Source organism: Loxodonta africana, chromosome 19 (genome assembly GCF_030014295.1).
Source record: "Loxodonta africana isolate mLoxAfr1 chromosome 19, mLoxAfr1.hap2, whole genome shotgun sequence".
NCBI lineage: Eukaryota > Metazoa > Chordata > Mammalia > Proboscidea > Elephantidae > Loxodonta > Loxodonta africana.
This window is the reverse complement of record NC_087360.1, coordinates 5752623-5776350: the sequence shown is the minus strand read 5'-3', so window position 1 is coordinate 5776350 and position 23728 is coordinate 5752623. Positions and strand designations below refer to the sequence as shown.

At 46.0% G+C, this 23728-nt stretch overlaps 1 protein-coding gene across 2 annotated transcripts in view; it reads right to left on the bottom strand.

The window, feature by feature from the left end:
* Nucleotides 1-23728, bottom strand: part of SCARB1 (scavenger receptor class B member 1) — an 83680-nt gene that overhangs the window by 12729 nt on the left and 47223 nt on the right. For both annotated transcript variants that reach the window (XM_064272056.1, XM_010599801.3), the window contains exons 6-9: nt 22981-23096; nt 20047-20213; nt 12438-12556; nt 9876-9949 (exon numbers count right to left, since the gene is read on the bottom strand). In XM_064272056.1, the coding sequence (XP_064128126.1) occupies nt 9876-9949; nt 12438-12556; nt 20047-20213; nt 22981-23096 (476 nt within the window). The remainder of the gene's footprint in view (nt 1-9875; nt 9950-12437; nt 12557-20046; nt 20214-22980; nt 23097-23728) is intronic.

Below are 23728 nucleotides of genomic sequence, written 5' to 3'. Positions count from 1 at the left end.
GTAGCACTTGGGATGCGTTTTCCACATCAGGAGATACTGAGCGATGGAGAGTCTGCACAAGCCTCCGGAATCAAGGGAAAGTGGCGCTGGATCTGCGAAAGTTAAGTGTAAGGGTCTAACCTACCACTTGGGATCAAAATAATCCTTCCCCCTCTGGGAAGTACCTCTCTCCTCTTCACCCACACCCTCCCCACTCTGCTCTGGGCCTAGTCCAGATGCAGTAATTGCTGCACCCCCTGGGCTGGAAATGGACCCGTCAAATGCCCCAAGCCATTCTCCTGGCTTTGGAGAGGGAACAAATTAACAAACAAATAATAAACAGGAAAAAATAATATGCCAGCTTCCCTAAGCCAGGATCTCAGGGCAGGCACAGCCCCTTTGCTTAAGCACAGGCATAAGGGGTCCATGGACTTTGAATACCTTTCACTCCTGCCTAGACCTGTGTGGGCCCATCTCAACAGTGTAGGCCCTCATTAGCATGGTACAGCAGGGTATATACCTGAAGCCTGTTTTCAACTGCAACAGCTAAGAGAGAGCGGCAGATGCATGACATCTGACACCACCCTGTCCATTACACAGAGTCCTCACCTACCTACATCAGGGGCCTGAGGACTGGTGGCTCCACCCACTCCACCTAGCCACCCACGACAGGGGTCCAACAATAAGTGGTACCCCCCAGTCCTTAAAGCCAAGAACATTGGGTGCCCAAAGTCCAGCTGCAAAATCCACCCACCTACATGCTCTAGGGAGCAGTGACATGCCTTCCACACAGGCACTCAGAAACAGCTGTCAGCCCCCTACCCTGCTCAGCACATAACCCCCTACTGTGCCTGCTCCAATCACCACTACGTAACCCTACCCATCTAGGACTTAGGTGAGAGCCTGCACCACATACTCGGTGACTGATGACCTGGATACTTGAGCTGAATCCACACAAGAAAAGTAAACAGACTCCTGGGCTCACATACCTAGTAGCAGCTCTAACCACCTGGTGACAGGTCGTGAGAGCTTCAAAAATGCCAATAATTAAAGTAGCTCACATGACCACCCTATTTAGGCATATTAAAACAAAACAAAACAAGAAGCTAGGACACAGTAAGCAAACATAAAATAATAAATATGATAACTTTGTTGATGGCTCAGTGACAATATTCAATATTAAATCACACAGAGAGGCAGGCCACGATGGCTTCAGCAAGCAACCAAAACAAAGAACCAGTAAACTTCCCAGAGGAAGATAAATTCTTGGAATTACCAGAAGTAGAATACAAAAGATTTAATATACAGAGCTCTTCAAGAGATCAGGCAAAATTCAGACCAAGCCAAGGAACACAGAGACAAAGCAATAGAGGACTTTAAGAAGGTTATACAAGGGCAAAATGACCAATTTAACAGGCTGCAAAAATCCATACAAAGACAGCAAATAGATATCCAAAAGATTAACAATAAAATTTCAGAATTAGACAACTCAAGAGAAAGTCATAGAACAGAATTGAGGGAATGGAAGTCAGAATTAGTGAGACTGAAGATAAAGCACTTGACACCAGTTTATTTGAGGAAAAATCAGATAAAAGATTTTTTTTAAATGAAGAAACTCTAAGAATTATGTGGGACTCTATCAAGAGGAATAACCTCTGAGCGATTGGAATACCAGAACGGGGGGATAACAGAAAATACAGAGAGTTGTTGAAGATTCGTTGACAGAAAACGTCCCTGATATTGTGAAAGACAAGAGGTTATCTATCCAAGAAGCTCATCAAACCCCACACAGGGTAGATCCCAAAAGAAAGTCACTAAGACATATTATAATCAAACTTGCCAAAACCAAAGATAAAGAGAATTTTAAGAGCAGCTAGGGATAAATGGAAAGTCATCTACAAAGAAGTCAATAAGACTAAGCTCTGACTACTCAACAGAAACCACACAGGCAAGAAGGCAATGGACGACACATGTAAAGCCTTGAGGGAAAAAAATTGCCGGCCAAGAATCACATATCCAGCAAAACTGTCTCTCAAATATGATGGTGAATTTAGGGCATTTCCAGATAAACGGAAGTAAAGGGAATTTGTAAAAACCAAACCAAAATTACAAGAAATACTAAAGGGAATCCTCCAGTTAGAGAATCAATAATATCAGATAACAACACAAGACTAGAACACCTAGGTATCAACCCAGATAGGGAAGTCACAAAAAATAAGTGAAACCTAAAACACTGAAAATAGGGAAACAGAGACATCACTATGTAAAAGATGACAACATTAAAACAAGAAGAAGGACTAAATAATGTAGTCATAGAACTTCTATGTGGAGAGGAAATCAAGGCGATATCAAAAAATAAAAGATTGGTTTAAACTTAGAAAAATAGAGGTAAATTTTAAGGTAACCACAAAGGAAACTAACAATCCTACACATCAAAATAAAAAACAAGAAAAACATAAAGATTCAGCCAATACAAAAATCAACAACAATGAAAAAGATGAGAAGAAAATACATAAAGAAAAATGACTCAGCACAGAAAATTAAGTGGAACAAAGAAACTGTCAACAACACACACACAAAAATACATCAAAAGGACAGCACTAAACTCATATCTATCAATAATTACACTGAACGTAAATGGACTAAATGCACCAATAAGGAGACAGAGAGTGGCAGAATGGATTAAAAAAAACACGATCTCTCTATATGCTCCCTACAAGAGACACACCTTAGACTTAAAGACACAAACAAAAACTCAAAGGATGGAAAAAAATATATCAAGCAAACAACACTCCAAAAAGAGCAGGAGTGGCAATATTAATCTCTGACAAAATAGACTTTAAACAAAACCCACCACAAAGGATAAGGAAGAATACTATGTAAAGATTAAAGGGTCACTACGCCAGGAGGACATAACCATAATAAATATTTACGCACTCAATGACAGAGCTCCAAAATACATAAAACAAACTCTAACAGCATCGAAAAGAAAAATAAATAGTTCCACAATAATAGTAGGAGACTTTAACACACCACTTTCAGTAAAGGACAGAACTTCCAGAAAGAAGCTCAGTAAAGACACAGAAGATCTATATGCCACAATCAACCAGCTTGATCTCATAGACATATACAGAACACTTTACCCAAAAGCAGTCAAGAATACTTTCTTTTCCAATGCACATGGAACATTCTCCAGAATAGACCACATATTAGGCCTCAAAGCAAGCCTTAACAGAATCCAAAACATCGAAATATTACACAGCATCTTTTCTGACCATAAAGCCATAAAAGCAGAAATCAATAACAGAAAAAGTAAGGAAAAAAAAAAATCAACTACATGGAAATTGAACAACACCTTGCTCAAAAACTACTGGGTTATAGAAGAAATCAAGCATGGAATAAAGAAATTCATGGAATCAAATGAAAATAAAAACACATGCTACCAGATCCTTTGGGACACAGCAAAATCAGTGCTCAGAGGTCAATTGATGGCAATAAATGCATACATACAAAATAAAAAAAGGGCCAAAATCAAAACATTAACCCTACAACTCAAACAAATAGAAAGAGAGCAGCAAAAGAAGGCCTTAGGCACCAGAAGAAAGGAAATTATAAAAATCAGAGCAAAAATAAATGAAATAGAGAACAGAAAAACAATTGAAAGAGTTAACAAGACCAAAAGCTGTTCTCTGAAAAGATCAGAATCGATAAGCCACTGGCCAAACTGACAAAAGGAAAACAGGAGAGGAAGCAAATAACCTGAATAAGAAATGAGATGGGTGATATCACAACAGTCCCAACTGAAATTAAAATAATCATAACAGAATACTATGAAAAATTGTACTGCAACAAATTTGAAAACCTAGAGGAAATGTACACATTTCTAGAAACATACCACCTACCTAAACTAATACAAACTGAGGTAGAAAAACTAAATAAACCTATAACAAAAGAAGAGATTGAAGAAGTAATTTTAAAACTTCCGACAAAAAAAAAGTCCTGGCCCTAACGGCTTCACTGGAGAATTCTACCAAACTTTCAGAAAAGAGTTAACAGCAGTACTACTAAAGGTATTTCAGAACACAATGAAGGATGGAATACTCCGAAACTCATTCTATGAAGCCAGCATAACCCTTATACCAAAATCAGGTAAAGACACCAAAAAAAAAAAAAAAAAAGAAAATTACAGACGAATATCCCTCATGAACACAGATGCAAAAATCTTCAACAAAATTCTAGCCAATAGAATTCAACAACACAACAACATATCAAAAAAATAAGTCATCATGACCAAGCAAGATTCATACCAGTTATCCAGGGATGGTTCAACATTAGAAAAACAATCAATGTAACTCATCACACAAATAAAACAAAAGATAAGAACCATATAATCTTATTGATTGATGCAGAAAAGGCATTTAACAAAGTCCAATACCCATCCATGATAAGAACTCTCAGCAAAATAGGAATAGAAGGGAAACTCCTCAACACAATAAAGGGCATTTATACAAAGCCAATAGCCAATATCGTCCTAAATGGAGAAAGTCTGAAAGCATTCCCCTTTAGAACAGAAACCGACAAGGATGCCGTTTATCACCGCTCTTACTCAACATTGTGCTGAAGGTCCTAGCCAGAGCAATTGGGCTAGAAAAAAAATAAAGGGCATCCAAATCAATAAGGAAGAAGTAGAAGTATCTCTATGTATAGATGATATGATCTTATACACAGAAAACCCCAAAGAATCCACAAAAAAACTACTGGAACTAATAGAAGATGTCAGCCAAGTATCAAGTTACAAGATAAATATACAAAAATCAGTTGGATTCTCTACACCAACAAAGAAACCTTCAAAGAGGAAATCACCAAATCAATACCATTTACAATAGCACCCAAGAAGATAAAATACTTAGGAATAAATGTAACTAGAGATGTAAAAGACAAAGAAAACTACAGGCACTACTCTAAGAAACCAAAAGAGACCTACAAATGTGGAAAAACATACCTTGCTCATGAATAGGAAGACTCAACACCGTGAAAATGTCAATTCTACCCAAAGCAATCTACAGATACAGTGCAATCCTGATCCAAATTCCAATGGCATTTTTTAATGAGATGGAGAAACAAATCACCAACTTCATATGGAAAGGGAAGAAGCCCTTGATAAGTAAAAAATTGCCGAAGAAAAATAACAAAGTAGGAGGCCTCACACTACCTGATTTTAGAAACTATTATACTGCCATGGTTGCCAAAACTGCCTGGTACTGGTACAACGGATACACAGACCAATGAAACAGAATTGAGAATCCAGATGTAAATTTATCCACCTATGAGCAGCTGGCCTTTGACAAAGGCCCTAAGTCCATTAAACGAGAAAAAGGAAGTTTCTTTAACAAATGGTGCTGGCATAACTGGATATCTACATGCAAAAAAAATGAAACAAGACCCATACCTCATACCATGTACAAAAACTAACTCAAAATGGATCAAAGATCTAAATATAAAATCTAAAACTATAAAGATCATGGAAGAAAAAATAGGGACAACTTTAGGAGACATGACATAAACAGAATACAAACCATAACTAACAATGCAAAAACACCAGAAGAAAAACTAGATAACTGGGAGCTCCTAAAAATCAAACACTTATGCTCATCAAAAGACTTCACCAAAAGAGTAAAAAGACAACCTGCAGACTGGGGAAAATTTTTTGGCTACAATATATTTGATCAGGATCTAATCCCTAAAATCCACAAGGTACTGTAAAACCGCAATGACAAAAAGACAACCCAATTAAAAAATGGGCAAAGGATATGAACAGACACTTCAACAAAGAAGACATTCAGGCGGCTAACAGATACACGAGGAAATGGCCACTATCAGTAGCCATTAGAGAAATGCAAATCAAAACTATAATGAGATACCATCTCAGCCCAAAAAGGCTAGCACTAATCCAAAAAACACAAAATAATAAATGTTGGAGAGGTTGTGGAAAGACTGGAACACTTATTCACTGCTGGTGGGAATGTAAAATGGTACAACCACTTTGGAAATCGATTTGGCGCTTCCTTAAAAAGCTAGAAATAGAAGTACCATGTGATCCAGCAATCCCACTCCTTGGAATATATCCTAGAGAAATAAGCCATCACAGGCATAGATATATGCATACCCATGTTCATTGCAGCACTGTTCACAATAGCACAAAGATGGCAAATTAGATGCCCATCAGCAGATAAATGGATAAACAAATTATGGTATGTTCACACAATGGAATGCCATGCAATGATAAAGAACAATGATGAATTCCCAAAACATCTCACAACATGGATGAATCTGGAAGCCATTATGCTGAGTGAAATTAGCCAGTTACAGAAGGACAAATATTGTATGAGACCACTATTATAAGAACTCAAGAAAAGGTTTGAACACAGAAGAAAGCATTCTTTGATGGTTACAAAGGTGGGGAGAGAGGATGAAGGGAATTCACTAACTAGATAGTAGGTAAGAATTATCTTAGGTGAAGGGAAGGACAACACACAATACAGGGGAAGTCAGCACAACTGTACTAAACCAAAAGCTAAGAAGTTTCCTGAATACAACCAAACACTTCAAGGGACAGAGTAGCAGAGCCTGGGGCCTGGGGACCATGGTTTCAGGGGACATCTAAGTCAATTGGCATAACAAAGTTTATTAAGAAAATGTTCTGCATCCCACTTTGGTGAGTGGTGTCTGGGGTCTTAAAGGATTGCAAGCGGCCATCTAAGATACATCAATTAGTCCCAACCCACCTGGAGCAAAGGAAAATGAAGAACACCAAAGACACAGGAAAATATTAGCCCAAAAGACAAAAGGTCCACATAAATCAGACTCTGTCACCCTGAGACCAGAAGAACTAGATGGTGTCCAGCTACCACCAATGACCGCCCTGACAGGGAACACAACAGAGTCCCTGACGGAGCAGAAGAAAAGTGGGGTGCAGAACTCAAATTCTAGTAAAAAGACCAAACTTAATGGTCTGACTGAGACTAGAGGAACCCCAGAAGACATGGCCCCCGGACTTTCTGTTAACCCAGAATTAAAACCATTCAGACAAAGATTAAAATGGGCTATATAAAACATAAAATAATACTCATGAGGAGTGTGCCTCTTAGTTCAAGTAGATAAAAAACTAAATGGGCAGCTCCTGTCCGGAGGTGGGATAAGAAGGCAGAAAGGAACAGGAGCTGGTTGGATGGACACGGGAAATACAGGGTGGAGAGGAGGAGTGTGCTGTCACTTTATAGGGATTGCAGCTAGTGTCCCATAACAATGTGTGTATACATTTTGTGTGACAAACTGACTTGAGCTGTGAACTTTCACCTAAAGCACAACAACAACAACAACAACAAAGATACCACACAGCTAGTGAGTGGTGGCAGAGTTGGGGTTCAGAATGAAGTCTGTCTGATTATAAAACCCTACACTGGACTAACGGATTATAATTCACATAAGGGCTAAACAAAAAAAAAATTGAATTAGTGAGTTTATATAAACGGGAGGAACAACTCAGAGAAGGAGGGTGAGAATGGTTGGACAGCTGGAAGAATGTAATCAATGTCACTGAATTGTATGCGTAGGAACTGTTGAATTGGTGTATATTTTGCTGTTTATATTCTCAACAACAACAAAATAAATAATTTTTTTTTTTTTAATTTGAGTAGGCACCCCACAGAGAAGCAGGGGGACAGCTCATGTGAGCATCCAGGCTCCCAGCTCCTTTTGATAAACGCAGAGCACATGGCTACTCTGGGATGGTATTCCCACATGGCCACCGCTGGCAGATGCTGGGGAGGGTCAGCACCGTTGGCCTCATCCCCCAGCCCACCTGGTTCCCTTTCCTAAGTTACGTGACTTGCCCAGGTGGCATCTGAGTTGGCAGACCAGGTGCCAAGTGACCATGGGCACCAGAGTGAGAGCCTGGGCTGCAAACCCCTAGTCCCGCCTGGCGCCCTTCACTGCTCACTGATCCCTACTCCCTGGAACAGCCTCAAATGTAAAACAAAAGGCTCCGGTGGGAGGGAGGGAAAGAAGTTTGCAGTTCTCATCCCAGCCATTCTCTGACAAAAGCCGTATTCTTTCCAGCTGAGAGGCGTTATACAAAGCTGGGTAGACGCTCACATTCCTGCAGCCTGGGCATCTGTCTAGGGGAAGTGTTGTTTTTTTTAATGATAGTATTTCAAATAAGCTAACGAGTACAGATACTGACAACAAAGCAGTGTACCTCGACCTGCTCTATTAAAATACAATGCTATAACAAGTACTGGAGAAGATGTGGAGATGCTGGAACCCTCGTGCATTGCTGGTGGGAATGCAAAACGGTGCGTGCACTGTGGAAGACAGTCTGGAAGTTCCTCAAAAAGTTAAATGTGGAGTTACCACATGACCCGAAATTCCACTCCTAGGTACATACCCAAGAGAAATAAAAACAGATACTCAAACAAAAAGTTGTAGATGAATGTTCATGGCAGCACTATTCGCAATAGCCAAAAGGTGCAAACACCCCAAATGTCCATCGACTGATGAATGGATAGACAAAGTGTGGTCTGTCCGTACAAGGGAATATAATTCAGCCATGAAAAGGAATGAAGTCCTGATACATGCTACAACGTGGATGAACGCTGAAAATAAATGAAAGAAAATAAAGGGAGCTCATCACAAAAGGACACCTATTATAGGATTTCATTTATTAAAAATGTTCGGAATAGGAAAATCCAGAGAGACAGGAAGTAGATAAGTGGTTGCCAGGTGCTGGGGGCAGAGAGAATGAGGAGTGGCTGCTGACTGGCACAGAGTTTCTGTTGGGGGTGATGAGAATGTTCTGGAACTAGAGACTGGTGCTGGTGGTACAACATAGTCAATGTACTGAAAAACACTGAATTTTATAGTATATTAATTATATCTCAATTAAGCTCGGTTTTTTTATGATTTTTGTTGTGCTTTAAGTGAAAGTTCACAAATCAAGTCAGTCTCTCACACAAAAACCCATATACACCTTGCTACACACTCCCAATTACTCTCCCCTTAATGAGACAGCCTGCTCTCTCCCTCCACTCTCTTTTCACCAGCTTCTAACCCCCTCCACCCTCCCATCTCCCCTCCAGGCAGGAGATGCCAACCTAGTCTCAAGTGTCCATCTGATCCAAGAAGCTCACTCCTCACCAGCATCCCTCTCCAACCCATTGTCCAGTCCCTTCCATGTCTGAAGAGTTGGCTTCAGGAATGGTTCCTGTCCTGGGCCAACAGAAGGTCTGGGGGCCATGACCACCGGGGTCCTTCTAGTCTCAGTCAGACCATTAAGTCTGGTCTTACGAGAATTTGGGGTCTGCATCCCACTGATCTCCTGCTCCCTCAGGGGTTCTCTGTTGTGTTCCCTGCAGGGCAGTCATCGGTTGTAGCCAGGCACCATCTAGTTCTCCTGGTCTCAGGATGGTTCATGTGGCCCTTTCTGTCTCTTGGGCCTTGTGTCTAAGCTGGTTTTTTTTTAATGTTTTAATTAGTGCTTTAAAAATTACTCTTGTTAAGTGAAAAGCCACACTTAAGGATGCTGTTTGGTAAGATTCCATTTTCAAACACTTGGTTTGGTCAGACTTTAATTTTTGCTGCTCTGTTGAGTGGGGGACAGTTTGGGTTGAAGATTTTGGCTAGTTCTACGGAAATGTCAAGAGAGAAAAGGGGGTTCTGGGGCAGGGCCCTGAGGTAAGACACCCACTGGGGGAGCTGGGCAGGGTCCGGATTCATATCCACCTGACGGTATCCCCCATACGCTCATTCTTGGGGATCACGGAGTCTTGACTGTGAGAAGTTGCGAGTCCCTGAACTCTAAATGAGCACCACAGCCCCAGCTCCAAGATGCCACTCACCCGATGCCCTTGACGGCCTTGATGTAGAGGCTCAGCTGCAGCTTCACGGAGCAGTTCATGGGGATCCCAGTGACCTGCGGCAAAAGGCGGATGCAGTAAGGGATCTGGCCTTAGAGGTTCCCGCCGTTCCCTAAGTGGTAAGAGCACTCCCTGTGCCTAGACTGTGCAAACAATGTGGCTGGTGCTGGACACCTGCTTTCCTTCAGGTGGTCTGGAATTTGAGTACATGCCAGGCAGAAGGTGCCTATGTGACCAGCCCCAATAAATTCCTGGGTGCTGAGCCTCTAATGGGCTTCCCTGGTAGACAACATCTCACAAGTGTTATCATGTTCGTTGCTGGGGGACTTAAGGGTCTCCTGTGTGACTCCATGGACAGAGGACCCTGGAATCTTGCACCTGGTTTCCTCTGGACTTCCCATATGGCTTTTCCCTTTGCTGACTGTGCTTTGCGGCCTTTCTCTGTAATGAATCACAGCTGTGAGTATGACTCTATGCTGAGTCCTGGTGATTCATTGAGCCTGGGGGTGGCTCTTGGGGACTTCGACTCACACAGTAAGCAGTCAGTAAATGCCAGCTAGTAGTATGATTCCCAACTGCACAGGACAGAGGCCTTGCCGTTGGACTCTTTGCCTGGTTTCCCTGCACCTTGCCCCATCTGCTTTTTCCCTTTGCTGACTTTGCTGGGTGTCCTTTCTCTGTAACAAATCACAGCTGTGAGTATGCCTCTACACTGAGTCCAGGGAGTTCTCCCAGCAAATTGTCAATCCTGGGGGTGCTCTTGGGGACCCTATACAACCTGCTGCCCCTCCCCATCTCAAGAGCAGCACTGCCTGTTCTGGGGTCTTGGGCCACTTCCTTCCCCAGAAAGTTTGCTTCAGTCTCTCTCTGGCTCATTCCTCTAGCTGTCCTCAGGCCCCGCTTGGTGGACACAGCCCCACCTGTTCCACACGCTGCAGAGAACCAACCAAAAAAACCTGTTGCTGTCGAGTCAATTCCAACTCATAGTGACCCCATAGGGAAGAGTAGAACTGTCCCTATAGGGTTTCCAAGGAGCAGCTGGAGGATTCGAACTCCTGACCTTTTGGTTTGCAGCTATAGCCCTTAACTACTGTGCCATGTGACTCACCAACCTGTTGCCATAGAGTCCATTCTGACTCACAGCAACCCTACAGGATAGAGTAAAACTGCCCCATAGGCTTTCCAAGGAGCAGCTGGTGGATTCGAACTGCCGACCTTTTGATTAACAGCCAAGCTCTTAACCACTGCACCACTAGGGCTCCCCTCTCTGTCACCCTCCCCAGCTTCAGGTGCAGAAAAGCAGCCACCACACAGAAGCCGCTTCCAGCAGGCATTCCATTCTCACAGGTAGTGCCTGCCAGGTAGCCACTTGCTCCATAAAATCATCCTCCCCAAGCGCCCACATCCACAATAGAAAAACACCCATTTCCTCTCCCTGCCTGCGTGGAGCTGGCTTGAGAGCAGAGATGCAGGGGCGCCTGCTGATGATGCAGCCGCTAAGCAGCTGTCTGCATCCCTCCAGCCTCCAAAACAGAACAGTCTCCCGGCACCCGGGGACCAGGGAAAACCCATGCACTGGCCTAAGTCTCCAGTAAGAGCAGGGAGAAGACTGTGTTCCTGGTGGAATTCTCCAGGAGCCAGCAGAAAGTAGGTAAAAGAAATTAACTCAAAGGACAGAAGGTGGAGTGCTGGGTGCCGGGGGAGGGGAGGTCTGATCAATGCTAAGAAAGTCTGGGAGGACAAAGAGAATGGTGTGGGACAGCGTCAGGCTTTGGAACAGAATTGCTGGGCAGCCCAAGAGAGTCCACTTACCCAAAACAACCCCCTGCCGTCGAGTCGTTTCCAACTCATAGCAACCCTACAGGACAGAGTAGAACTGCCCCCATAGAGTTTCCAGTGAGTGCCTGGTGGATTCGAACTGCCGACCTTTTGGCTAGCAGCCATAGCTCTTAACCACTACGCCACCAGGGTTTCCTGAGAGTCCACTTAGAGAACAGAAACCCACGGAATATCTGACCAATGGTAGAACCCATGGAGTCAGACTGTCTGTTTCTACAGACAGGGAACATAGGTGTAGAGAGAAGAGGGGACTGGCCCAGGTCTGACCCCCTTGGTCCCTGCATGGAGATAGAACTTCACACAGGACAAATTCCCTTGAACAGATTTATCTACAGGACGCACTGGGCGCCAACTGATCTCTGAAGATCTTTCTGGTATCTTGGCACGGCCAGAAGGCTGTCCCTGGGTAATTAACAAGAGACACGCCAGGCTGATATTGTAATTCCTAATTGATTTACTGCCTTGTTGCCCTTTTATAGAGCCAATTCCCTTATAAAGCAATAATAAAACCCTTGAACTATGGAGTCAGGCTAAAGTAGGCACACTTAAGGGCTCAATGTTCTAGAAGCTACAATGTCAAAGAGAACTGGGCTTCCCACCACCCAGCCCTGGACTGGCTCTGTGCCTGGAGGAGAGGAGGGATCGGTGTGGGATAATCAGAAACCCCCCAACTCAGCGCCTGCCCAGCTGCAGGCCAGCACTCACCGGGTGAATGTCCAGGAACAAGGAATGCTCTTGGTGGTTAGGGTGGAGGCCGAGCACTGCCTCAGCCAAGACTGGGTCCGCGTTGTAGAAGTGAGGATGGGAGAGAAACAGGGGTGCACCTGGAAGCAGAGGAGCAAGAGAGGACATCAGACGGGGAGAGGGCATCGGCATGTTCAGAGGGGAGGCCCAGACAGTGAAACAGGGCCACTGGCTACACCAACAGCAAACACCAACAACACCAGCAGCCAAAACGGGGTAAGCCCCTTCCTCCATTCAGTAAAAATTTGCCGAGCATCCACAAGTCACCAATGCTGGGGACATGGCCGGGGCCAGGTTGGTGTTGTAGGAACAGTGAGGCAAGAGTCACTGGTTCTGGGAGCAGGTCAAGAAGATGGACTCTAAAGGCCCAGCAGAGGCGGTTAGGGGCAGTGTTCCAGGTAGAAGGGACGGCAGAAGCAAAGGCCGGGACGTGGGAAAAAGCACGCTGCAGATGGAGCAGAAGGGGCAGAAAGGATGAATTACAGGGGCTGGGGGAGGAAAGGTAAGCAGAGGCCGGATCTGAATGGGAAGGTGCAGGTGGCATCTTGAGCACCATGCCCAGCAGCCCGACGACGCAGCAAAACGAGATGCTTAGGTGTGTGCACCTGCGGGCAGGAGGGAACTGGACACACCTGCCTGGCTCCTTCTCACCCAGCAGCTGGATGCCAGCGTGTGGTCAGGAACTGACACCGGACCCTCTGAGTGAGAAATCTACCCGCAGAAATGTGAGGCTGAACCATCTCCATCATCCGGCCAAACAAAGCAAGGCCACGTCACCCTTGAGTGCTCAGGAACAGAGAATGACTGGCCCGAGCGCTGAGTTAGTGAGGAAGAGAAAGCCTGTCTCCAAAATCCCCCGAGGATGCGGAATACACAAGCCCACGGAGATAGAGCTCAGACTGGTGGTTGTCGGGGGCCGGGGGAGAAGGGAGTTTGGGGAACGACTGCTCATGGGTATGAGGTCTCCTTTTGGGGTGAAGAGTATGATCTGGGATTAGGTAATGAAGACGGTTGCACAACTCTGTGAATGTACTAATGTCCCTTAATTGTTCACTGAAACGTCGTTCATTTTATGTTAGGTGAATTTCACTTCAATTAAAAAAAAAGAACTATTGCCCTGAGCTACTCTTTAAACTTTGAATCAAAACTAGCCCCTGAGGTCACCTTTTAGCTGAACAACAGATTGGCTCACAAAATAAAGAAGATCGCTCATTCATACTGTGCTCCTTTAAAAAAAAAACAAAACAGGAAACCCTTGTGACATAGTGATTAAAAGCTACGGCTGCTAACCAAAAGGTCGACAGTTCAAATCCACCAGGCGCTCCTTGGAAATTCTATGGGGGCAGTTCTGCTCCGTCGTATGACTCTCTGTGAGTTGGCGTCAACTCGACGGCAACAGGTTTGGTTTTTTTTTTATATGAGACCAAATGGTCAACAATTACTTTAAAACGAACACAAGAAATAGAGGGGCCGGAAAACTAGATTAATGGGAATGGAACAACCAGAATGGACATGATGAGAACGTTCACCCACTGAAAGAACGTAACCGATGTCGCTGGACAATTGGTATAGAAATTGTTGAATGGAAACCTAAATTGCTGTGTAAACCTTCACCAAAAAATAAAGTATTATTAAAAGTAAAAAATGAACAAAAAACTCAAGAGGTCCCCTTCCGTTCCATCATGAGCCCCTCTTTGCTGCCAGCCAGGTGACAGACATTCACATTGACAGGCATCTGACAGCCTCAAGTGTCTGGATAGTTTTTCTGCTTTTCTTAGCCGAGCCAAGCATCGATTTGAAGGACAAGCTGGGATTTTATTGATATCTATTTCTCTCAGCATCCTTTTACACCCATCACCCTACTGTTTCTCAAATATCATTTATTTCCTCTTCAATTGGACCTCTTCAAAGTGGCCACATCTGAATACCCCCTGCACTATTATATAAAGTTCTTCTTTAAATCAACTCCATTGCTTTACTTAAATAACTCTATTTTAAAATGGACCTTTATATCACTGGAGTCCCTGGGTGGTGAAAACGGTTAACATGCTCAGCTGCTAACCAAAAGGCTGGTGGTTCGAGTCCACCCAGAGGTACCTCAGAAGAAAGGCCTGGCAATCTCCTGAAAAATCAGCCACTGAAAACCCTACGGGGCACAGTTCTACTCACGAGTTGGAGTTCACGCAACAGCAACCGGTTGGTTGATTATATCACTACCATAAGTGCAAACACTCGCCACAATTAGGAAGTAACCACGTGAATAAATATAATGAAAAGCAAAGAGCATTTTAAATTCTAGGTAGATACTGTTACTATGGGCCTGTCCAAGGCTCTGGCCCTGAGACCTGCTCCTCTCTGTTCAAAAAGGGAGACTGCCAAGTGTTAGAAAGGCATTCTGGCCTTCTCAGCAACAGTGGAGACTTTCTCCCGGAGATTGTCTGTATGGAAAGAGGCAGGAAAGGGAAGTTCTCGCTCTGCGTAAGGCAATGTGCTTTAAAGCCACATCCTAGGTCCCTCTGAGGTCATCCTTGGCACGTTCTGGAGGCAACATCCCACATCCTGGAAAACCCCGTGTCCCACCCTCCCACCTCCACTGTGAAAAGATACGACCAGGACAAGTGCAAGGGCCCCATTTTTACAAGTGACAGAATTCTGGAGAACCTCAGTAAAGGAAGCAGCCACCAAGCCAGGCTCCTGAAGGTGGAGAATCTCAAACAAGCCCCGCTGCGCCTCCAACCGCCAGAGCAGGATGAAGTGGGCCGGACCCGTTGGCCAACACCTGGCTTACTTCAGACGTTGAGCCTGCTTGGTGGTTTTTAACTGCACGCACATGTGCACGTGCCGCTTCTATTTTATTTTCAAACGGGCTGATAGAGACCTGCCCAGGCAATAAGCGGTAATTAGTTTATAGCCTTATGGCACGTCTAACCACAGATAGTTGCCGAGGATCACCACAAATTAGGATTGAGAGACTCTGTTGGGCAAGTCTGAGGTCGCCACGGAGCAGGGAAGTTTGATATGAGAAGGTTCTCTGGCCCAAGGAACTTTCAAGGCCCAGGAGGGGAAAGGTGTGGGTATTTCTTAACTTCAGATAAAACGCCACAGAAATGCAGGTGTATGTGCACCGAAAGACACGTACGAGGGTGTTCCTGTGACCCAGCGATTCCACTCCTAGGTACAGACCCAAGAATTCAAAGCAGGACTCCAACAGATGCACCAGGATTGACAGCAGCACTATTTGCAAGAGCCAAAAGGCGCAAACGGGCCAAGGTCCCATCAAGCCACGAATGGGTACACAAAATATGGTCTATCCACACAATGGAGTCTTGTTCATCCATAAAAAGGAACAAAGTCCAGACACATGCTACGACATGGGTGGACCCTGAAAACACGCTGAGTGAAAAAAGCAGGCACAAAAGGACCAAACTGTATGATCCCACTTATATGAAATATCTAGAACAGATAAATGCATAAAGACCAAAGTAGATTAGTGGTTGCCAGGGGTTGGGGAAGGGGGAGGTAAGCAGTTATTGCGGGGTGGGGGGATGTTCCCAGGAACACGAGGAAAATGGTCAAACACCGGAAACTCAGATGCCCATGAAGAATAGGTGGGGTGAGTAAACTGGTGTGTATTCACGGAATGGGATCTAGACACAACGAAGGGAACAAAGCACAACCGCCCCCAACAACACAATCTCACAAACATTAAGTAAAAGAAGCCAGAAAAGAAGGAAGATGTATGTACAATTTCATTCACATAAAGACCAAAAGCAGGCAAAGCTTTCTCTGTGGTGTTAGAAGTCAGGATCGTGGCTGGGAGGGGACATGAGGGGCTTGTCATGTTCTGTTTCTTGATCTGGGCACTGGTTACATTTTCACTTTGTGGAAATTCAAACTGCACATACAATTTGGGAACTTCTCTCTACATATGTGGTCTTAGTCACCTAGTGCTGCTATAACAGAAATATCACAAGTGGATGGCTTTAACAAACAGACATTTATTCTCTAACAGTCTAGGAGGCTAGAAGTCCGAATTCAGGGCACCAGCTCCACGGGAAGGCTCTCTCTCTGTCTGCTCTGGGGAAGATTCTTGTCACCAATCTTCCCTGGTCTAGGAGTTTCTCAGCTCAAGGACCCCAGGTCCAAAGGACACACTCCACTCCTAGCACTTCTTTCTTAGTGGTATGAGGTCCCACTCTTCTCTGCTCACTTCTCTCTTTTATATCTCAAAATGGATTGGTTTAAAACATAACCTAATCTTGTAGATTGAATCCTGCCTCATTAACATGACTGCCTCTAGTCCTGCCTCATTAACATCATAGAGGTTAGGATTTATAACACCTAGGATAATTACATCAGAGCACAAATGGTGGACAAAACCACAAAATACTGGGAATCCTGGCCTAGCCAAGTGGACACACATTTTTGGGGGACACAATTCAATCCATAACATATATTTACTTCAATTAAAAAAAAACTTCATTTGAATAAGTAATTTTAAAATCCCTTGCAAAGACTTTTGAAATTCATTTGTCAGCTATGCTAACCTAAGGAGGTGCAAACCTCCTCAAGTCCTCTGCAGTAGATGGACGTGTGTTGTTTCTATCTGCCCAGCCACCATCCCGCCCCCTTCTTTTGGTACCTACACTCTGATTTTGACCCTCTCTGACTCTCAGCCATGTGCTTTGGGTAGGGCTGGCCCCATCCATGGATCCAGGAGTTGAGCATGTAAAACAGCCTGGCCAATCTGCATACTCCATCCTCAGCTACAGTGATTGGTTCACAGTTGGGCATGTGATGCAAGGCAGACCAATCAGGGCAAGTCCTGGGACTTTTGCTGGCGTGAAGGGGATGGAGGTGAGCTGGACTCAGACTGTAAGGAGGTGAGCCTGGAGCCGCTCAGGAAGAGCTTGACTAACAGCAAAGCCAGCCGTGAGGAAAACTGAGCTGGCTATGGAAAAACTTCCAATGTCTGAGCTCTGATTCCAAGCATGATACAAATATCTACCCTGCACTTTTTAGTTACACAAACCAAAAAGGGCCTTTTGTAGGCCTAAAATCAAGTTGTGTGACATCGGCCACTTGCCACGGAAGTGGATCTAACACACGCCTACCAGGCTTCAGCACTGATCAGCCTCCCTGCAAGGAAAAATTCCTGTAGATGCCAGTGAAGGAAGACGAAATGATAGAGGACAACACGCAGGTGGGCAGAACCAGGTCCATCTTCAAAACCCCCCACCACAGAGTGCCTGTTCCACCTGAAACTGAGGAAGCTGTCCAGTCTGCTGACGTCCTTCCTCCCAACCCCATCCTACCAAATTGCCATCTCCAGCTAGAAGACGTGGCTTCAACCAAAGCAGCTTCCGAAAGGCAAACGGAGAGAGAGCAGACCCTTAATGGAAAGCCAGTCAGGTAGAAGGCCGGCTTCTGGTCCCACCAATGTGTGACCTCATTACGTCCCAGCTTGGGGCCTTGGTTCCTAAATACAGAACACTTCACACACCCATGTATTCAAATATTTGATGAGGCCCACAAAATGATGGGTCTAGCTCTAGAAGCTGAGGAGACAGCAAAGAAAAAGAGAAGGTAGTCCTGCCTTACTGAGTTACTGTCTAGTGGAGGGACCAAACGACAAACAAGTAAAATAAAATACACAGTGATCTCAGGCAGCGATGAGTGCCAAGAAGACTATGAAAAGATGATGTGAGAGAGAACAGCTGAGAGATAGTGGGGTCATTTTAGAAGGGAAAATCAGAGAAGTCTTCTTGGAGGAGGTAACATTTGAGCTGAGACCAAAAGAAGGTGAGGGGATGACCCACGTGGATCTCTGGGGAAAGAGATCTCCTGGCAGCGGGAACAGCTGGTACAAAGGGACCAAATTTGTTATATTCTAGAAACGGGTGACTCCTGCAATAGTGAAGAACAGTGAGTGGGGGAAGCATGCAACATGATGGTGTGGAGAGCAGCTGGCAGGCCTTGAGTCCAGGCTAAGAGGTTTGGGCTTCACCATAAACGTGGAGGATGTTGTTGGGTGCTGTCGAGTCAATTCTGACTCCTAGCCACCCTGTGGGACAGAGTAGAACTGCCCCATAGGGTTTCCAAGGAGCAGCTGGTGGATTCGAACTGCTGACCTTTTGGTTAGCTGCTGTAGCTCTTAACCACTTCACCACCAGGGCTCCAAACATGGAGGAAGTCATTAGAAATTTTAAGTCAAGGAGGGGGTGATAGTCTGCACTTTTGAGAGCTCCCTGGCCTACTGTCTGGAGCAGCATTGTCCAAGAGAACTTTCTGCAATGATGGAAATACTCCATATCTGTGCTCTCCAATTCGGGAACCACTAGGCGCCCATGGCTCTTGATCACTTAAAGTGTAGTCAGTGCAGCTGAGGAACTGCATTTTAAATTTACTTCATGAAGTCCAGTCCAGTGAAAGTAGCCACATGAGGCTAGTGGGAACCAAACTGGACAGTCCGGGGAAGGGGTTGTAGGGCAGCAACAATGCCACATGGAGGCCACCTGAGAAGGGACTAGAGTCACTGAGTAAGAGATGGTGGTGCCTTGGACCACGAGGCGGGAGTGAGGACAGGAGAGAGGAAGGATTCGGGGCTTATTCTGGAAGTAGAGCCCACTGGGCTTGCTGACATCCTGGATAAGGGGGCAGGGGCAAGGGAAGGGGAATCGAGCTGACACCCAAGTCTCCAAATGGAGCAGCTGCAGTGGGGCTGTCTTGGGAACCGGCACAACCAAAGCCCATCAAAGATGCCAGAGGAAGTTCTGCTGGTGGCATCTATGTCACGCCCAACGGTGACAAGTTCATACCACCAACCAAGAGGATTTATGTGACAATCTGACCATCATCAATTTCTTCTGTCCCCGGAAAGGGGAAAGACCCTCCACCTCAAGCCTCACCTCACTCTGGAGCACATATCAAGTTGTGGTCAGCAGAAGAATGGCCCCCGAAAGTTGACCTCGTCCTAACCCCCGGAACCCGTGAATATATTACCTTTCATGGCAAGTGGAGGGGGGATTAAGTAGCATATGGAATTAAGGTTCTAACCAGCTGACCTTAGAACAAGGCGAGTACCCAGGTGGGCCCAAAGTAATTACATGGGTTCTTAAAACTGGAAGAAGGAGGCAGGAATCAGAGAGATGCAAACTCACTGGCTTTCAAGATGGAGGAAGGGACCACAAGCCAAGGAACGTGGGGGCCTCTAGAAGCTGGAAAAGGCCAAGAAGCCCTTCGGAAGGAATACAGCCCTGCTGACACCTTGATTTTAACCCGGTGAGACCCATAGTGGACTTCTGACCTCCAGAACCATGAGATAATAAATTTGTGTTGTTTTAAGCCACCGTTTGTGGTAATTTATTGCCGCAGGCACTAATACACACAGCATTTTTTTTCTCTAATTATCTTTCTGCTGTTCTCCTTATCTCCAGCCTAATGGGATTATCAAGAGTTCAGAGGCCAGAGATGCAGCCGACAGGGACAGGCAGATAAGCCCTCACCATGACGGCCCTCTGCCCTCTGCCCTCTGCCCTCCGCTCTCCGCCCTCCGTGGGGTGGTACATACCAAAGCGGCAGGTGCTGACGTTCTGGATCCCAGACTCCAGGCATGGGCAGAAACCCTCATTGGGCGGGTAGACGGACCCGTTGGCAAATAAGGTAGGGGGGGCCACGAAGCGGTAGATGGGGATGCCTTCAAACACCCCCGCCTCCTGGTAGACCAGCTTCATGGACCTGTGGGGGGCAGAAAATGGGGGGTGACCCCCAGAACCAGGTGGCTGGAACCGCATCCTGTTTAATGCAGTCCCCATCCGTCCATTCCTCCCCACCTTCACGGCCACCTCCCAGGACACCCACCGTCACCTCTTGCCCTGGAAACTGTCTCCCTGCCTCAGCTCTGCCCCTCACCCCACCAATCAACTCCCCACATCAGCCAGGTCTTTTAGATAAGAAGACATCACGTCCCTGCTTAAACCTGCAATCACCTGCACTTGAGCTGGCGATAAGCTCCAGCACACTCACCACGGCCCACGAGGTCCTACGAGGTCTAGTCCCTGCCTCTCATGTCCTCGCCCACTTTCCTGCACCCCACAGGCCTCCTTGCTCTTCCTCAGACATGCTCATCTCTGCCTCAGGGACTTTGCACCTGCCGTTCCCTCTGCCTAGAATGTTCTTGCCTTGAATCCTCACATGTCAGACTTTGCTTTTTCAATAGGGTCTTAGTCCAGTTCTCACCTGCACAGGTAGCAGTATCACCTCAGCTCTTGCACTCGCCCTATTCATCCTCCGTCCATTCTCCCTGCTGTACTTTCTCAAAAGCACTCCCCAGTTTGAATATGGACTGTGGATTAGACCTGCGCTGTCGGATACAGTGACACATGTACCTAGCCCTTGAAATGGGGCTTGTCCAAATTGAGATGGGCTGTCAGTATATAAACCACCAGTAAAACCAGCTGCTGTCGAGTCAACTCTGAGTTTAGGCGACCACATGCGTGTCAGAGCAGAACTGTGCTCCACAGGGTTTTGGTGGCTGATTTTTTGGAAGTAGATTGCCAGGCCTTTCTTCCAAGGCACCTCTGGGTGGACTCAAACCGTCAAACATTCAGTTAGTAGCCGAGCGCGTTAACTCTTCGCACCACTCAGGGACTCCGTAAGTGTAAAGGACACTTCAAATTTCTAAGGCCCTTTGATAGTGTTTTGTATGGGTTACATGTAGAAATGAGAATATTTGGGACATACTAGGTCCAATAAACTATATTATTAAAACGATTTCCACCTGTTTCTTTTTACTTTTTGTTTTAATGTGGCTACTAGAAGATTTTTAAATTACACATGCAACTTGTACTATACTTTCATTGGTCACCACCTGATTAGACAGCCGTGTTCTATCAACCTTGAATTCCCCGATGTCAATAACTGTAATGCCGTTATGTTAGAAAGGTCCTGGTTGTTAGAGAACACACGCCCAAGTATTTAGGTGTAAGGGGACACAGTGTTTCCAGCTTACTCTCAAATGGCTCAAGAAAAAGGTACACAAAGTGGGGGGTATTCAGAGAGCAGAGAGGCAAACAAACAGTGGGTAGTTCTGGGTGAAGGGTATAGGGGAGGTGCTCGTGTTTTCAGGGAACTTCTAAGTCTGCAATTACATTGAAAACCTAGAACACACACAGAGCAGAAGCACTTCTGGTTTTTGACACCCTCTTGTTCACATATTTGCTGACCGCCCGATGGGACGTCAGGCCCCAGAGAACAGGGACTTTGCCCATCTTGTCCCTGCTGCATGCCCAGCACAGGGGAAAAACTCAGCTAGTTGAGGAAGGCAGACAAGCCAAGGTTCACGTTAGTTAATTCCCAGGTAAAGGATTTCCCCAGAAAGGAAGACAGGACACAGCAGCACCCAGAGGAGTGCTCCAGGGGACCCTCTCTGCTCTCAGTCCACAGGCTGTGACCACAGGGATTGTTCACCCCTCAAAGCACAACTGTTAACCCTTCAAGGCGTGAGAGCTGGAGACTGATGGGCTGCAGGATGGTTGAGCTGGATGTCTCAGCCCCAAAATGGTAATCAGGGCAGCCGGCCAGACGGTGTAGGAAGGGAGCCCCTCACGCCTTCATTGCTCAGCCCCTGATGCCTCGATCCTTTCCTGTCCCCTGCTCCACACACACCCCTGGCAGCAGCCGCTGTTTGGGCTTCTCGCAGAAGCTTCAGCGGTTGGAGCTTGGCTCTCCAAGGTGCAGCAAAAGAGAATTCAAGATGGCGCCAGAGGGCTGGTGAGCAACAAGCCCAACGCTCTTCAAACCAAAACCCACTGCCATCGAGTCAATTCCGACTCATAGCAACCCTATAGGACAGTAGAACTGCCCCATAGAGTTTCCAAGGAGCGGCTGGCAGATTTGAACTGCCGACCTCTTAGTTAGCAGCCATAGTACTTAACCTCTGAGCCACCAGGGTTTCCAAAGCTCTCCAAGTGCTACGAAAAAGGAGCTTTGGTGGCACAAACAGTTATGCTCTCAGCTCCTAGCTCTATTAGAAGGCGTGACGGTTCAAACCTACCTAGTGACTCCGCAGGAAAGCCACCTGGTGATCTGCTTCCATAAAGTCTACAGCCAAGAAAACCCTATGGGGAAGTTCTACTCTGTCGCGGAGTCACTATGAGTTGGGATTGACTCAATGGCACCCAACAACCACTTTTTAAGATCAAGTACTGCCGATCAGAAGTCACCTGCCAAGTGCCATGAAAACCAGGTGCTGTTGAGTCAGCTCTGACCCATGGCAACCCCACGTGAGTCAGAGTAGAACTGAGCTCCAGAGGGTTTTCAATGGCCACTTTTTTGGAAGTAGATTGCCAGGCCTTTCTTCCAAGGCACATGTGAGTGGACTCGAACCCCCAACCTTAACTGTTAACGTTTGTACCACCCAGGGCCTCCCCAAGTGCTATTCGCCATCCAGGGAGCAGATTCCTGCTGTAGGGGAGACCCAGAATGCTCAGGTTTGAGTGATTACCGGCAGGCATCAGGGCTGTAGAATTCCAGCGAGGATTCAGGAGTCATGAAGGGTGCCCACATTTGTCCAGAAGTTCCATTAATCATGTTGCACTGGTCAGAATGCCAGAAGCTGACCTGGGGGGAAGCATTGAGACGTGGCCCGTCAGGACAGCCACGGCCTCTGTGGCTCTCAAGTGTCCAACTCTTGATTTGGCGCTATGGCATCGCACACCACAGACCCTGGTGTGGACATTGCCTTCTCATTCCCAACACTGTCCTTCGACAGAAGCCAGTGCACTCGGGGACAAGGCCTGGCAGAGCGGGCGCAGAGCAGCTGTGTGGCCAGATAGACAGACACGGGGAGCGTCTGCTGCAGCTTCTCACTCCCTTCCCAACTTTGCTGGGACTCAGTTACTTCATCTGTAAAATGGGCGTATCCCCCACATCTCCAGACTGAACAGAGCAAGAACACAGCGGGCAGGTGAGGTGGGAGGTGGACCAGGGACATCCTCACCCTCCACAAAGGAAGTCAACCGGCACTCCTAAAAACAGATGAAGTTAAGAAATGGAGCAATAATAAGTAACACAAAATTATAATGGTGGCCGCCAGGAAAGCTCAAAACAGAGCCCATCCGAGTAGTTCCTTCAGGGCGAGACCTGGGCAGAACAAATCAGATTTTTCAGTTTTGATCCTTCGTACTGTTGTTAGGAGCCCTGGTGACACAGTGGTTAAAGTGCTCAGCTGCTAACTAAAAGGTCATCGGTTG